The 17,510-nt window shown below is 40.7% G+C and overlaps 1 protein-coding gene across 1 annotated transcript in view; it reads left to right on the top strand.

The window, feature by feature from the left end:
* Window positions 1–17,510, top strand: part of LOC137281423 (uncharacterized) — an 80,727-nt gene that overhangs the window by 44,523 nt on the left and 18,694 nt on the right. The window contains exons 2-3 of the mRNA XM_067812638.1: window positions 8,396–8,544; window positions 15,270–15,400. Of these exons, the coding sequence (XP_067668739.1) occupies window positions 8,396–8,544; window positions 15,270–15,400 (280 nt within the window). The remainder of the gene's footprint in view (window positions 1–8,395; window positions 8,545–15,269; window positions 15,401–17,510) is intronic.

Below are 17,510 nucleotides of genomic sequence, written 5' to 3'. Positions count from 1 at the left end.
GACCCCTTGGGTTTCAAGGTCATGCTGTTGTCAAAGGTCAAGGCAAACTATGTGGAAGGTCAAATATGACAAGTTTGTCAATGGATCAGATGAAAAATACATTGTTGATTGTTGCTCCGTAGACGAGCATATCCCTGATAACACAACATACGGTGTTTACGTACTCCATCGTTTGAAATACAAGTATGTATAGCTCTATAGCGAAAGTATAGGGACAAAGCACATTGCTTGTGCATGTGATCGATCCAACTTTAGAGACTATTTTGTCTTACAACAGTCAAAGCACAGTGTATGCCGATAAGCTGAGAGATGGCTACAGAATTGTTACCTGCGGAGCAAATATGGCACTCGCATACACCTCATTGTACATTTGTGCGTATGCTCGCCCGTGGACGCTACTCGTGTGAACTACAGTCTTTGCGTTACACGAACATTTAGTCTCTGAACTGAGCATGTTTAATAGAGGAAACAGTTCCTGAACTATAATAATATATTATAATGAAAGGGAGCCCAGAGACTTAAAACTGTGGTAATCGTGATTTGCCACAAATTCTAGACTTGCTTTGCTTTTTTTTCAGGGTTGGTATGATAGACAGCGTCTGTGTGTATCGTATAGATTTTGCTATATGAAACAGATCTTAGTTCCTGAAAAGAAAATTTGAAGTGTAACAGTGGATTGAACCAAATTATTCCAAAATGGTAAAACAGCTTCCGAAACATTGCAAACCAAAGTTCACCACACATCCATGAAGTCACGGTCATATATACTGTATACATCACCACAGAATAACCAGTTCTTGTTGGTTTTATGTTTAACCATCATCGAACTCGAGTGCATGCTTTCTTTTGCCGGGTTCACTTTTAAAGACACAATGCCATTTTCGACAGTAGTTTTGCCTGTTTACATATATTGTGGTAAAGCCACTTACTTTAGCTTCATATTGATATAATAAAAGATATGTCTGAAATTGATTGCTGAAACTTCGAGGTGAACCACTTCCAAAAAGAGAACACTTGCCATATACGGAATGCAAACAGTTGCGGCGGACACGCGGAGTTGTCGGTGTTTGCCGAACTGGTTGGTATATTTCAAGCTATGTGTAGGATATTCGTAAAGAACGCTTCAAGGGACATCACTCTATGAAGTTCGCTAGGAATAGTGTTCGGCCGGTTGAGGGCGCGGAAGTTTATTAGATGCACTTTTCATGAATTCTTTGGAACGTCTCAATTTCATATTTTAATCTAAATGCGTTTATGGTCTTGGAATAAATTATATGGTAGTTTCCCTGGGGTCTGATAGTATTAATGAGGGAAATGCACTCATATGTTTTTAGAGAGATGTGGTGTGAAATATTGTCTATAAAGCAATTAAGGTTGTAAAGCTAGCGATCTTTGCCAACGTCTGTAACTGTCTATAATTAGTTGGGAATAAATCGGTTACATGGGCGTATTGAGGAAGGCGGGTTGTAATTAAATCAAACTGCACGGACGGTTCGTGCCAAGATCTGTGAAAGTCTATTTGAGTCGTACTATGCACATCTTTCCTTCACAGGAACATATTTCTATTGTTCATTAGGTGTATGAATAAGAGCATTATGTGGTCTGTGACAGGCTTAGTTTGTTAATAGCCTTTTGAATTCTGAGAATAACTGAACTGAATGGGGCTATGGACGGAATCATAGCTTATGGAATTTCATGAATAGGCACACATCTGTTAACTCGCGAGTTTGGGGAATCAGCTCGCTTGGCAGCTAGGAGGTGTAACTATACCAACCCACACACAACACGAGAACCTGAGTGAATAAACAAGGAGTTTATTACGCCACAGTCACAGGATCATTTTTACATAATTAGGTACAAATAATTATTAGAACATATTGACAATCAGTAATCAGTTGCCAAGATACATTATCATTACATGCTGCTATACAAAGTACATAATCATCATACGTCGATGTACACGACACATACTACATAAATCAAGATACATTTCTAACACCTAACATCAACACATTTTCGTTCATACATCTTAATATAATACTAGCATATCCAAAACAACATTACGCAGTACATAATGAACTACACAGTGTCGAACACACTCTATACATTATACCAGTATCATTCAACACGGGAAGATATTCACAATAATTATAATAATAATAATACAATAATTGAAACAATACACGACACGCTCTACGACAGCCACGAAACCACTATTATCAAACAGACAAAACATGAACAGCAATACAGGGAGCGATTTGGGTTTTACAGCGCTTTTAACAATATTTCAGCAATCGCTTAGGACACCAGAAATGGGCTTAACACATTGTGCCCACGTGGGGAATCGAACCCGGGCCTTCAGCGTGACGAACAAACGCTCTAACCACTAGGGTACCTAGCCGCTCCTGAACAGAGCAATAGAGAGTAAAACAGTCTAAAATATATTAACGACCCTCGTTCCACATAACATAACGACCTTGCCAAGGATCTTAACATGTGGTCATGATAGCGAACATGTATTGCAGAAAACATTGAACAGTAATGGTAACGATTTGCCAAGGTAGAAGAAAGTAAAGGGTCTTACCTGAGTAAATAAACAAGGAGTTTATTACGCCACAGTCACAGGATGATTTGTGACTGTGGTCGTCCCTGTTTTATACCCTTTCCCAGTTGTCATAGCTAATCGGGTTTACTGATAATATTGCTGATAAGTTGTTGTATCTAAATCCTATTGCCTAATTCGACTACCGATAACGTACCTACTGCGAAGTTAAGTTACTCTATCTGTCAGAATTACATAAAGATTTTCATAACGTATTTGACCACAACGGCGTTGACAAGCGAAAGACATGATGCATCTGCTGACACATACAAGATATTGGTCTTGGACATTCGATATCAGTGTGACCACGAGTGAAGTACACGATAAATTGGATTAGCCTATCTCTATCTGTTAACACTTACAAGGTAATGGTCTTGGACCTTCGTTATCAGTGTGACCCTTGGCAGACTGAAGATGTGGCACGTGTAGCATTTCGATATTTCAATAAAATATTCTGTCATAGAATCTTTATAAAATATTGTGCATTTCCACCATGTTAATAATATCCCCCCGTTCGTTTTAAAATTTCGTCCCGAAATTTTGCATGAAGAATGACGCTATCCAGATTTACGCAACCAGAGATGGGTAGATAGAGATAGCAGGTAGTGTCCCTGCACGTTTCACAGAGCCGACTGGCAGTATGTACCCATGATGATCTATCATTATATATGCACAAAATGGCCGCTTTAAAATTGGATGCAAACAGGAGGCAATTCTGAATGGCAATAGAAAGGAAGAAGGTAAGGTGACAGCCTTACCTAAAGAAACGTCAGTGATGGTAAGCCCTGTCATGTCGACATATAATCTAGGACGAAACCAACCTACTATTTGGAGATTGGTGATGTTCACCGGAGCCTCTATGTTGTATTGCGTGATGCATTTGGTCAGTTGGGCAATGGGTATGAAAATGCATTTGGGACCATTTGTTATGTACGGAGCCTTCAAAGGGCGGTGGTGAGACAAACAATGGATGGGAAATGGCGACTATCAGGATACAGAGGATGTTAAAGATGGGCCCCCTTCCTTAAAACAAAACACAAGAAAATGTGAGTTACTTAATGTGTACACCAAATAGAACAACATGTAGGGTTTGGGTGAAACTGTCCGGACAATTTCCAGCACTTTAGAACTATGTTTGATCTAGATGGTATTGACATAATTAAATTTAGGTATGAAGGACACATCCCAAATCCCCGTGATCTACTTTATCTGAAGATATTTATAGGTAGCTCGTGGAATATGCCAAGCAATGGGTCTTCACAACATATGTATACGTTTACATGTAGCTAATGATAAAGCACGAATATATCATGTCCACAATGAGTACTTATAAATTTGACGCTCACATGTTCAAAAAGAACGATATGAAAATGTAAGCATGAAATAGGGTATTGAATAACTTCTTGAAAGCTATTATCTAAAGTGATGGGTATAGACATACAACGTATGAGAAAAATCCTTGAAACCGGGAGTCTGGTTTGTTTGGTAAGACTCGGATCCCGCAGATAACGTTGATCTGCACTAAATGCGTAAATGCGTAGGACGTAGGACGTAACCATATCATACCGTAGAGTAAGAACCTAGCCGATTTCAACAACTTCATCTGATAAAAATGTATGTCTGATAACATCACATAGATTGCAATACGTACTCAGTATATGAAACCATGACAAACGTGAACACGACAATTCAGTGACCGGTGAAGATACAGCATAACTACTAACATACCTCGCATACACAAGAACGTCCTTCAGAAGTTCACGTACACAGTTCACGGTGAGAGTCAGAACCAAAGTTCACAGATATGGTCACAAACATCGGAAGAAACTTAGAGATGATTCTTGAGGTATGCCGAAGTTGACTTGATCTTGAACGTTGATTCACTCACTTGATTGTTGGGTCCAGAAGGAGTTGATGATTTGTTGCTAAACGGCTGACATCTTGATGATGTCTGGGTTGTAACGGCTCCTGCGTCTGGTCTCCTGCTATTGTTATCCATGATGACGATCGAGGTGACGCTGTCTTTGTCGTCCTTCATGTCAGCCAGCTACCGGTGCTTCACTGCGAAGTGGACAATGTAAGACGTAATACCCACATACATGACTGGAGGGGTTCCTGTAGTGTTGGGGCCCGGGGCAGTGGGTTGTGGGATCCTCCAGTGCCTTGTCCGTTCCACCCGGTTCTTGGTGGAGTCAGGGGGTCGTCTGTGGGTGGGTCGTCTGGGTCCTGCGTCCGTTGTTGCCATGTGTGGGTTGGTGAGCCGCCATGGTCACCACTGGCCCTCCGCCGCCCATCAAGAACGAGCTGAAGTTTCAACTCGCTCAGCAGAGGTGCCAGTGGCACAACCAACCCACACAACACACGGGACCCTCTGAGTGAATAAACAAGGAGTTTATTACGCCACAGTCACAGGATCATTTTTACATAATTAGGTACAAATAATTATTAGAACATATTGACAATCAGTAATCAGTTGCCAAGATACATTATCATTACATGCTGCTATACAAAGTACATAATCATCATACGTCGATGTACACGACACATACTACATAAATCAAGATACATTTCTAACACCTAACATCAACACATTTTCGTTCATACATCTTAATATAATACTAGCATATCCAAAACAACATTACGCAGTACATAATGAACTACACAGTGTCGAACACACTCTATACATTATACCAGTATCATTCAACACGGGAAGATATTCACAATAATTATAATAATAATAATACAATAATTGAAACAATACACGACACGCTCTACGACAGCCACGAAACCACTATTATCAAACAGACAAAACATGAACAGCAATACAGGGAGCGATTTGGGTTTTACAGCGCTTTTAACAATATTTCAGCAATCGCTCAGGACACCAGAAATGGGCTTAACACATTGTGCCCACGTGGGGAATCGAACCCGGGCCTTCAGCGTGACGAACAAACGCTCTAACCACTAGGGTACCTAGCCGCTCCTGAACAGAGCAATAGAGAGTAAAACAGTCTAAAATATATTAACGACCCTCGTTCCACATAACATAACGACCTTGCCAAGGATCTTAACATGTGGTCATGATAGCGAACATGTATTGCAGAAAACATTGAACAGTAATGGTAACGATTTGCCAAGGTAGAAGAAAGTAAAGGGTCTTACCTGAGTAAATAAACAAGGAGTTTATTACGCCACAGTCACAGGATGATTTGTGACTGTGGTCGTCCCTGTTTTATACCCTTTCCCAGTTGTCATAGCTAATCGGGTTTACTGATAATATTGCTGATAAGTTGTTGTATCTAAATCCTATTGCCTAATTCGACTACCGATAACGTACCTACTGCGAAGTTAAGTTACTCTATCTGTCAGAATTACATAAAGATTTTCATAACGTATTTGACCACAACGGCGTTGACAAGCGAAAGACATGATGCATCTGCTGACACATACAAGATATTGGTCTTGGACATTCGATATCAGTGTGACCACGAGTGAAGTACACGATAAATTGGATTAGCCTATCTCTATCTGTTAGCACTTACAAGGTAATGGTCTTGGACCTTCGTTATCAGTGTGACCCTTGGCAGACTGAAGATGTGGCACGTGTAGCATTTCGATATTTCAATAAAATATTCTGTCATAGAATCTTTATAAAATATTGTGCATTTCCACCATGTTAATACATCCAAGTATCTAAAGATACCAAATCTATAAGTAATTATCTGGACAGAACTATAAAGGATGGTATTTCATTTGTTCGCAGTATTGTAGGTAGACCAGTGTTTAGTCACTGAATATATACAATTTTGACAGTAACAAACTAACCCAGATAAATTGAAAAGGAGCCTAAGGGAGACCAGTGAACCTACCGACTTAGCACTGCAGGGAGGGCTAGGCTTAGACTAACAACTAGTCTCTGAAATGAACATAGTTCATAGTAAAAAAGAATATTACAATGAATTGGAGCTCTGAGACTTTCTTCATTTTCCCGAAGCTAAGGTAATCTAGACTTGCCAGATTTTCTAGACCTGCATGGGCTTTCTTGGATATATTTGCTTTAGAGACTATGGTAGGCTGTACTGGAAATAATGTGGTTCAGGAACTGTGAGACAGGCTACATTGTGAGAAAAAACGCCGCTGATCCAGGCTGGTCCTTGTGAAGTAACCTTACCCAGACAGAAGAGGTGTATCTGCCTCCAAGGCTATCCCACTTTACAAACGACCACCCACCTTGATTTAAACAGGTTCTGCTGTTGCACTGATCATGCAGATACCAGATAGGGCCTCACAACACCGTGGTAGACTGTCAATACATGATGTTTGAGCCCGTTAATTCTCACATGTCATATCCATTAAGCCTCCTGGGTCGGTGGGTAGCTTCATGATTAACGTGCTCGCTCGTCACGTCGAAGACCTGGGTTCGATTCCCCATACGGGTACAATGTGTGAGTCCCATTTCTTGTGTTCCCCACCGTGATAGGTCTGATATATTGCTGAATTCGGCGTAAAACTAATCTCACTCACTCGCCTACAGTCTCTTATGTGAATTTTAAAGGTATTACCTGCCTTGTATTCAAAATCAGTATTGATCATCGGTGATAAAAATTATAAGGACACATTGTTGCCAAAATGGAACGTTCGGTAAACCTTGTTGAATTTGTTGTCTTTGCACGCCAACAAGAACAAGGTCTCTTTTCAAATTACCATATTGCAGTAGCTTAAATCATCCTAGAACTGACGAGTTTACATAAACACATGCAATGCGAAGTCGCAGGAACGATTCATCTGATAAATATCAGCTTTCAAAATCAACAAACTTCTGAAATCACGAATCAAGAAGATGTACATTTGTCCGGCCTCGCGTCAAACGTTTTTCTTTGAACTTAAAATTCCCCACGTTTGGGTTTCAATATGGCTCCTGCGATCGCGTGTTATCAGAGCTCCAGACACTGTTATTGTTATGGACATGATGTTTGAAGCTTGAAGATAAGAACGCTCTTAATGATGATTGGATGCAACTCTTGAGGTAATTTTAAAGAGACCTTGTCAAGGAATGGCTTGCCTTCTGACCTAAGATGTGAGACCTGCTTGATTTTGGTGGTAAGGGTTCTACTCGGTTACTGAAAAGGAAGAGGTGAATTACATGTTTTGACTGCTCTGCGTCTGAGTTGGTTGAGATAATTACGATATGGGATCTTGTTAGACAGATTGCTGACTTAACTCAAGTTCTGGTTGCTTGAGCAAACGAAACAAAGGAAGCAGATTTGCCTTGGAAAGAACATCAATTACAACGTTGTGTTGATTAGGATTAGTTTCAGGATTAGTTTACACCACCTCCGGAATAATTGTAAGTTATCCATTGCGTTGGTGGTTGTGTTTAGTGTGCAATAGTCCAGTTATGACGGTTTCTCACACAGTCAAGCCATTGATACTGACCACATGGGCATAATGACAAACAGCCACGTCACAATACTTGAGACGGAACCTGTAATGATGCTGGGACGCTTTAGTCCCGGAATCGCCAAGCTGTGATTCCCATAATAGTGACTGAAAGAAGAAACGTCTTTAGAGTTTTATCATATTTTCAGGTGTCAGTTGTATTTAATAATACCTACTTTGGCAGTCGTTGTTGAGGCTGAATATGTACATTTTTTAATTAGTCACCTTTAGTAGAATCAGTTGTAGTTTAGCCTTAAATAGTTGATGGAGAATATAGCTTAATCTCAGTTTATTACGTGGATATTATAACTCATAATAGAATTTTTATAAGTTTTATTTCATTTCACTTTTCAGTGCACCCGTCCGTCACTCTACAGCGCCTACAGCAGACAGTGTATGACCAGAGATGGCAAGAATACCCGGAATACGCCACCTTCTCTGGTCACCATGCTTACGATGATATCCTGGAATCCTTCACGTTAGAGTCCTTTAAACGGAGAAAGGTAGGGGCTGCTCATACGCCAGTGACTTGTGACCACCCCTTATGGAGGCCTAATTGGTGAACCTCAGTACAAACAGGGGAGGAACTTCAAGGATCGAAACCATATAATTGTATTGAAAACGCTCGGTGAATTCTGACAAAAGTGTTCGCATTTGTAGATGAGTTTTCATTATTTTAACTTCTAAAATATTTGTTTGGATGTCCTGGATACCTTTTTGACGTTCCAGTTAAAATGAGAGTGAGTGAGTGTTTTAAGCAATATTCCCCCAGCAGGGACGCCACATTGTACCCGTGTGGAGGATCGAACCCTAATCTTCAGCGTAATGAACGGACGCTTTTGGGGAATTTGGTACTTCACCCCCCTTGGATCTACTGATAACTTTGTGGGTCTTCTTTTTGACTAAATTATTGTGTGTCGTTTAGCAATATTCTATTCAAAGATCGGTCTCTAAGTACCATGAGTCTACCTTCAGTTCGCCAGCCAAATCTTTGTTTTGCAACTTTTATGACGTTTTCTTTGACAGTATATATTTATTGCAATGTTTGTGAATGTAAACAAAACTAGTTATCTTGTATTACCTTAGACATTACTCAATCATTCATCTTTGTTACGTAAGCAGAGTAATAACATGGATTTATGCAAAGTTTTGCCGTTCACGTAACTTTGCCATCTTCCTCCAGTCCGGAAGTAAGCGAGTCATGCAGATTTTTCCTATTCCTCGGAATTCACATATTCCAGCATACCGGCAATAACCGAATCAATATCAGAGAGCAGTTTTATCAAAATTACTTTTCCTTCTCAAAAATACATAAAAGTGATAAAAAATGAAATTACAGCATTCAATCGTTTCCTAATGCCCCTGTCCTGCTGAGAAGGAACTGCCGGATATCAGATCGGACTGTTTAGGGCACCAACTCACCACATATTAAAACGTAATATTCCTTCTTTATCTAGTACATCTGACTCAATGTCTGGAAAGCATGAGTTTGATTATACTAAAGGATGCACAAGTGCTTAGTCAGAAACCTTTGCAGATGTTAGCTTTTCCCGTAAGACTCATCTGACCTTGATATATCGGTAAGTGATGTAGTGCGACGGCTCAAATATAATAAATGAGGCTTACTATGCGCCCAACACCTTCACAAGTATGCGCAGCATTTGCTGTGGTCCTCTCGATGGTGAGTGTGGAATGCTTGAACCTTAAACACTGACAAGTGGTCAGAGGATGAGTAATGGTGTCTTAGATTATGGACAGCCTCAGATACTTTGGGTTGACGTTTGGACAGGAACATTGTGTTGTCATGAAGCGTGGGATACTGATGGTGCTGATGCTGGTGCTGGCACTGGTTTGTTTTGCGTTTGGCATGAGGAATGTTGGTTTGTGTGACATGGGATGGTGATGGCAATGGCTTATGTGGCGTGTGTTATTGATGGTATTAATTGGCTGTTGTAGAATGTGAAAGGTGGTGGTTGGTGATGCGTGGGATAGTGACAATGACTTGTCTGGCGTAGGGTACAAATGATATTGGTTGGTACGACGTCGTCTTGTGATATCGCTGGCTTGTCTGGCGTATGTTATTAATGGTAGTGATTGGTGTGGTGTGGGATAGTGGTGACAATGACTTGTCTTGCGTGTGGTAAGAATGGCATTAGTTGGTATGGCGTGGGATAGTGTTGGTAGTGCCTTGTCTGGCGCTTGATACGAATGGTAACGGTGCTGATCGCCGTGGTCTTTGGACCTGCGTCACTTAGCTCTACACATGGGGATCGATATTCCTGATCACTGAGTTATGACAGCTGCATATGATCGTGTTGTCAAACAAAACATTTGTGAGTTGTATGAACAACGGTGTTGATGAAACCAAGTCTTGTGCTGTTGTAAGGAGGCTTACTTTATGGAGGGCAGAATTCTTGTTTGGTCATGTTGTAGACCCTGCTCTATGTCCCCCGGTTATATGTTAAGCCAGTGTCCCTGGGAGCTGTTCGAAAATGGGTGAGTCAGTGACTTGGGTTCTACGCCGCTTTTAGCAAATTTAAGCTATACCGAACCCTGATTTTGAGTTTAATGAGCGAACGCTGTAACCACCAGGCTACTCCAGCGCCCCTACTTGAACACGAATTATAAGGCTAAGATATCTGAAGTCGGAGAGAGGTTCCTAAAATTGAAACATAATGATTATGAAAGGTTGCCTTGTTTCATAGTGGCAGAATACATGATATATTTGGTACCGACACGGCGCTTGGAATTTGCAAGGAGAATGAGGTGCTAAGCAACTATGCTGTAGTGATTAATTAAGTGGATCTGGACCGCCTTTTATAACTACTATACATAAGGTTATATAGTAAACTAATATATGTTGAGTAATGATCCTAATTTGGCACATTCCAGGGATTCCTGAGCTAATTGTATCCCAACGTTAACTTCTGGTCGTCACGGTATCATATGGCCACAGTAGTGGTTAGACATCGTGATGTCCTTTCATCTGACATTTGTCTGGAATAATGCTGATTGCGACGTAAAACTAGACTCACTCACCCATTCATCGATATTTAACTCTTAGTTCAGGGCATCAAGTGAGTGTGGAGTCTGTGAATGTGGGTTCGAATCCTGTATTCGTCCTGATTATGATCCTTGGTTATCGGCACCATATCGGAACTCGGCTGTTTCAGGGGGGCGTCGGTATGGCCTTGTGGTAAAAGGGTTCGCTCGTTCGCTTTGTTCATATCATCGCTCTCTGGAAGTATGACCCAGTGCCGGATACTCAGACATCTGAGATCACGTCATGTCTGGATGACCTTTGACGACCTTTGACCAAGTAGTCAAGTGTCAGTCATATGGCTTTAGATTGACATTGAGAATGATCCTGACTTTTGGGGGAATAGTACTCACTGAAGTATCGATACATACATACGGCTGTGATGCTTGATATAATTTGCGCCATCAACTGCATGAAAGTAAAATGAAAGTATTCTATTTCTAAAATGCAAATATTCAGTGGGATATTGAGAGTGAGTGGGTGGTTTATATATCGCTTTTGAAATTATTACAGTAACGTTACAATGGGTGGAGGGACGAATGAACAATTGAACCACAAAGCTGATCCGGCATGAATGAGTGCATGAAGCATATGGACACATATGTCGCCAACTCACTAGGTTGTCTTGATTGACATAATTATGCTTGCAGGGAAATAGTGAAGACCACTCTAATGAGACTGATAATTTGAAACTTATAATCGTTTGATTACTGGAAACTACAAATAATTGTTGTAATGGGGACAAATATGATAATCTTTCAAAAAACAAAAAAACAAAAAAAAACAGTTCTAAATAGTGAAAAAGAAAACAAAGCATGCAAGTACTTCACTTGGCCAGTCTCTAATGCGCCAAGTAGACAATTCACTAAATCAGGTGTAAGGAAAAACAAATACCTCGGAACTTGTTATTTTGTCAGATCTGAATCCAGATTTGTACTGTATGTACATGTCCGTGTGGCGAGGGACTACATGGTGTTGAGAACATATATTTTACAAATATTACAAGTTTTCGGAATAAGAAAATATGTTTAGAAAACAAATGCCAACACTGAACACTACTTTTAAATTTACAAACAGATGTATTTAACCACATATGTCATTGGTGAAGATAATAAAACTTGTTTGAAACAACAAAATTCAGCACGTTAATATTGTCTCACAAACTCCCGCTCAGCCAGGGCGGGTTGTCAAATGACTTTCTTATCATACTGATACCGATTCCACAGTAATGTTTTGTCTGAATGTCTTGAACTCTGGAGAATTCCGTCTCAACCGACCCTACGGTGCCAAGGATCAAGAAACATGACCCAAACAGAGCCACTTAGTATAGCATCGACCGCAAATAGCCTACTTACCTTGCCGTAAACGGTGCACGATAAACCTCGAGGAATTCGATTGGTCAATTAGCATGTTACACGTGATTGCGCATGACAAGTGGGCGACGGATGCGTCTTTTGATTGGCAGAAAAGAAATTCCAGATAGATAGGGTAGCATGTAAAAGGTTCGAAATTAACTGTTGTCTTGTCAAGTGGTTGCTGTTGGCGAAAGTTTGGGTATTAATCGTGAACGAAGACCAGCAAGTGTGAAATCGCGTTTGATGGATTCGCTGTTAACTCGGGCGTATAGTTGGTTCCTAATTAACCGGAGAACTAAGATCGAAAGTAACAAGGTCACGCTGTACTCAATCAAAGGATTTTAGTTTTATATGTTAAAATGAGTTTCGTGGGACCCTATGGACAAAAGGTTTCTCGGATATTTGTACCAACGATCCTTGAAGTAGTGATATAAGGCCTTATTGACAAGAGTCAGGACTTCATAGCATAGCATATTTCAGTTAGGACAAACTTACTTTGAAGTTAAATTTTTGGGTTCTTTTGGCATGACCCGAATAATGTTGAATGCTCGACTGGAGTCATCTTGTTAAGTCAACATTAAGTGTTAGAGTTTTAGTGCGTGAGGATGTATTTATATGAGAGGAAGTTACTATATGAATGTTTCATAAGAAATATCCCGGAAATAGGTAGACTCTGTCTGTTGCATGTAATTGGAACATGCATTTCTAATGGCTACACTTTGCATTACCCGTGTTAGCTGTGGGTTTGATGATACCGGAAACTCGTTGAAACTTCAAAAAGATCTACTTAGTTACGCTAAGTGCTTTGAGTGGAATTGGGTCAAACCGCCACGAATGAATAGGTATATTCTGTTACTTTGGAACTGACATTGGCATATAGGTTTTGGTTGACGGTTGTTAAAAAGTCATTGTTGGATGTTGCGAACATGTGTGACCACGATGACGTGGTGCCAGCGATAATGCATTATGAGCTTACAGATTAGGTTATAATTCACAAAGACCCGTAAAGATTGGTTTTCGAAGCTGTCCTAGCGCTAAGATAGTCGCAAGTGCCGTACATTTACTTTTATTTACGTTTATCTTAGCGCTAAGAGAGCTTTCGAAAATCTAGACACAGCAGTCTATGCTTGTCGTAAACGGGCACTCGGAGGGGTCGGGTGGTGAGGGATGATGACTTGATCGAAGCATGTTGCCTTATCCCGATGCTTATGATATCAATCACTGGATTGTTCAAGACTCGATTACGAGACAGTTGTGATGAATGCGTCGTAAAATAAGAAAACAAACATAAAATAAAACATTCAACATGCATAATTTGCTATTACAAGTTTCCCAAAGTTTTCGCGTGTACATGTCAAAAACACATGATGGTCTACAGGTGCGGATCCAGGATTTTAGATCTCTCTCTCTCTCTCTCTCTCTCTCTCTCTCTCTCTCTCTCTCTCTCTCTCTCTCTCTCTCTCTCTCTCTCTCTCTCTCTCTCTCTCTCTCTCTCTCTCTCTCTCTCTCTCTCTCTCTCTCTCTCTCTCTCTCTCTCTCTCATAGAATAATAATGTCCAAAGGGATGGGGTCTATATTTGGAATTTGTGTTTAATTGTTGTGTTTTGTGCTTCTTATTGCCTTGCACGTGGGAGACGACGGGACGTGAATTAACCAGATGGTAAGAGTGTGTGAAGCTGCATGAACATGTGCTGACTGACTTTTATACCGGTGAGATTAGCGGTTATGACACCACGATAAACAGAGATGCTGGAAACAGATGTTGCGTAATTACCACAGCCTGGGGATCCTCTCAAACTCTCAATGTTCTTTTTTTGGAAATACAACAAGGCTTTAGAACATCACTTCATTGTTTTTTATCGAGTAAAGGGTAAAATAGTTAGGAAAGTTTACATGATACTTTAATTTCAAGAAAATAGCTTATGATTATGGAGTTTTCCCGGCATTGCTTATGATGTCAGCGATTGCAATATATAATGAAGAATTGCCATGTTGACAGTGTCCCTCTTGTTATACCTGCGAATGTATTTTAGTTAGATTTCTCGTAATCCTATGGGTTACTGGAGCAAATGAAAGACACTTCACACGAACGAGATGTATTAACACCCCACGTGACCCAAAAGTCTCGGTATATCCAGTATATATTTACAACACTTGCATTAACCTATCACACCTCGTCGACCGGAACATGTCTTATGACTGGTTTAAGTATATTCTGTGATGCAGTTTTAATAAAAAAAAACACGCGTGGAGGTGGAACATGCCTGGGATTACACTATGTCGGATTCCAGGGCCTCAGCTCTCCAAACCTAGGCACAGGTCCTAGTTAATGATAAGATGTGGCAGTTACGAGTATCTTTGAGCTAAGAGAGCTTCGAAAATCTAGGGCCTTGTACTTTTAAGGTTGTGTCACAACCGGGATTCGAACCCACACCCTCAGAGTCAGGCAACTGGTCGCACGCACAAAAAGTCAGCCATCTAACCCACTCAGCCACCGCGACTTCTACAAAAATCTTGTGTATCCCTGAGACAATTGTAAATTGATATGGCTCCCACGGAGCCTCTTGGCGAGTGGGTTTAGTTTTACGCCTCATTCAGCAATATTCCAGCTATATGGCGGCGATCTGTAAATAATCGAGTCTGGACCAGACAATCCTGCGGTCAACAACATGAGGATCGATCTGTGCACGGGTCAGGGGTCCTTCACGGGTCCGGAGCTTGTTAGAGGTGTCACAAACTTCGCTCTGGGTTCCAAACGCGACCAACTCAAGCTATTAGGCTACGTTAGGTAACAAGCACAGTGTATTCAGCAGTACATTTGTGTTATTTTCAGGACAATTGCGAGGATATTCTACGACAGACAAACGACCTTGATGAGACGCAGCTTTCAAAGGGAAGTAAGCGGGAGTTGAGAATACTGAAGTCCTACCTCACTGCCTACATTGATGGCTACAGGTGGCGAGAGTAAGTTAACTATATATATGTGTGTTGGTTTGTAAATTGTAAACAATCGAGTCTGGACCAGACAATGTTGTAAAGAAGCAGAAAAACAGACAGGTTTAATCACAGCAAAATAAAATACTATACGGCAACTGTTGGTTTCCACATACGTTTGATACCCGATATCGTCAGTGTGCTACTGGTAAACACATATAAGATGATCCACGACCTGACAAATGACCCCAATTTGCATACTTGGGAACGCCCCACAGAACGATCCACTTCAAACAAGAGGGAGACAGGTTGTCTGATAAATATCGAGAAGTTCATTTTCCCCGTGCCTTTCACGCATGAATTGTTATAGCACACTCGATTTGGGAACAGGTACAATCCCAACGAATTGAATCAACACAATATACTGAGCAAATATGTTTAGGACCACCGAAGCAAATGACATTTTCCTGGTGTTTTTTTTAACAAAATTGTTGAATATCTAAAATGCTTGTCAATGCCCCAATCATCTATTTGTCTTCGTCTTGACTAAAGGTTAGCGTGGAATAGCAGTATCTCATGCCTGAAATTGCAGTCTTATCATTCGAAGGAATATGCGGTGTTGATTTCATGTCACGGTTAGCATGTATAGCACGTGCATAATCGTCAAGCTACCTGTAGCATCCAAGTGTACCCGCCCATTTCGTTGTGCCGCCTCTCTTGTCACAAATGCGTTTAGTGCGCAGGATCATCTAATATGTTTCTAGCAGTAGGTTTTTATTTGAGCACTTCCCAGAGGGTTTCAAGGGGAAAACAATGGTTACAAATTCTTTCGCACAGTAATTCATAAACCAGGTACTTCCTAAATAACTTTTTCACACAAACAGTTATCATTTTTGCGGGCTTCCTACCAAACACGTCCCATGCATCACCCAAAGTCTCATCGGTCATGCAATGCACGCTCTTAAACTGACACGTGCATGTGCAGTTCGTTGTTTTGAAATGTCAAGTGTTAAAACAGTTTCATCATACAAGCAACTTTTCCGAGGACACATATCTCGTGTTGCACGGACTGAAATTGACATCGGCGCCGTATGCACGTGGAAATCATTACTCAGCGTCAACGAATGTCAAAACACTCGCGATTCACAAGCCAGTTCTGTGTGGACCATTGAACATAGTTCAAGTTTGAATGGTTTATGGTCTAATCATTACCCACTTCTTATTCGTCTCATCTTTATTTCGTGTGGCATTATTTTGTCTCTTGGTCAACAGACGAAAGTATATCTTGATAGTCGTCACAAGCAAGTTTCGTGGAAACGTTGAAATGTTTAAAACGGGCGACGGTAAAATGTTTTAAGACTCAAGCAGTACCCATATCTCATTCCCTCACTTGTATTTTGCGTGGCAGTAATTTGTTTCTTGATTTATAGACAAAGGTACGTCTTGATGACCGGGTGATCACTATCTGGGATGGTGTAATCATGCAGAGAATATCCTGTTACGGGTTATTTCCATCTTACAGTGTCAGCATGTGCCGTGCTATCTCGACATGGCGTTAAATACACTCAACGTAAACGTGATAAGTAGAAAATGTTTCAAGCTGCTCCTAAAGAATGCTGACTTTCGGAAAGAATACAAAACTAATTATTCGTTTTAGTGTAAAATGTTTTACAACGCTTGTAACCTTCTCTAAAAATCCCTGTTTGAGGACCCGTGACGGTCCCAGGGTAGAATAGGCCTTCAGCAACCCATGCTTGCCATAGAAGACCTAGGCGACTATAATTGCCGTAAGAGGCGACTAACGGGATCATGTGGAGATCGATGTTCATGTTGTTGATTACAGGATTGTCTGGTCCAGACTCGATTAGTTACAGACCGCCGCCATAAAGCTGGAATATTGCTGAGTGCGGCGTAAAACTAAACTCAGTCACTCACTCACTCCCTGTTTGAGATCCAGGGATGTATATAATAAAGGAGGGAGTACAGGCGTTACAATGATAATAATGGTGAAGCCAAGGAGGAAACAGATGATGAAGAGGAATCAAGTAAAAATTATTCAATTCCTTTGGAGATGTTTCATCTGTATGAAATTTACTTTTCCTGACAAGCGTTGGCGTTGTATTCTCGCAAAATATCCCCA

Source organism: Haliotis asinina, chromosome 4 (assembly GCF_037392515.1).
Source record: "Haliotis asinina isolate JCU_RB_2024 chromosome 4, JCU_Hal_asi_v2, whole genome shotgun sequence".
Taxonomy (NCBI): Eukaryota; Metazoa; Mollusca; class Gastropoda; order Lepetellida; family Haliotidae; genus Haliotis; species Haliotis asinina.
Note: the sequence above shows the minus strand (reverse complement) of the source record. Positions and strands in the feature narration are given on the sequence as shown.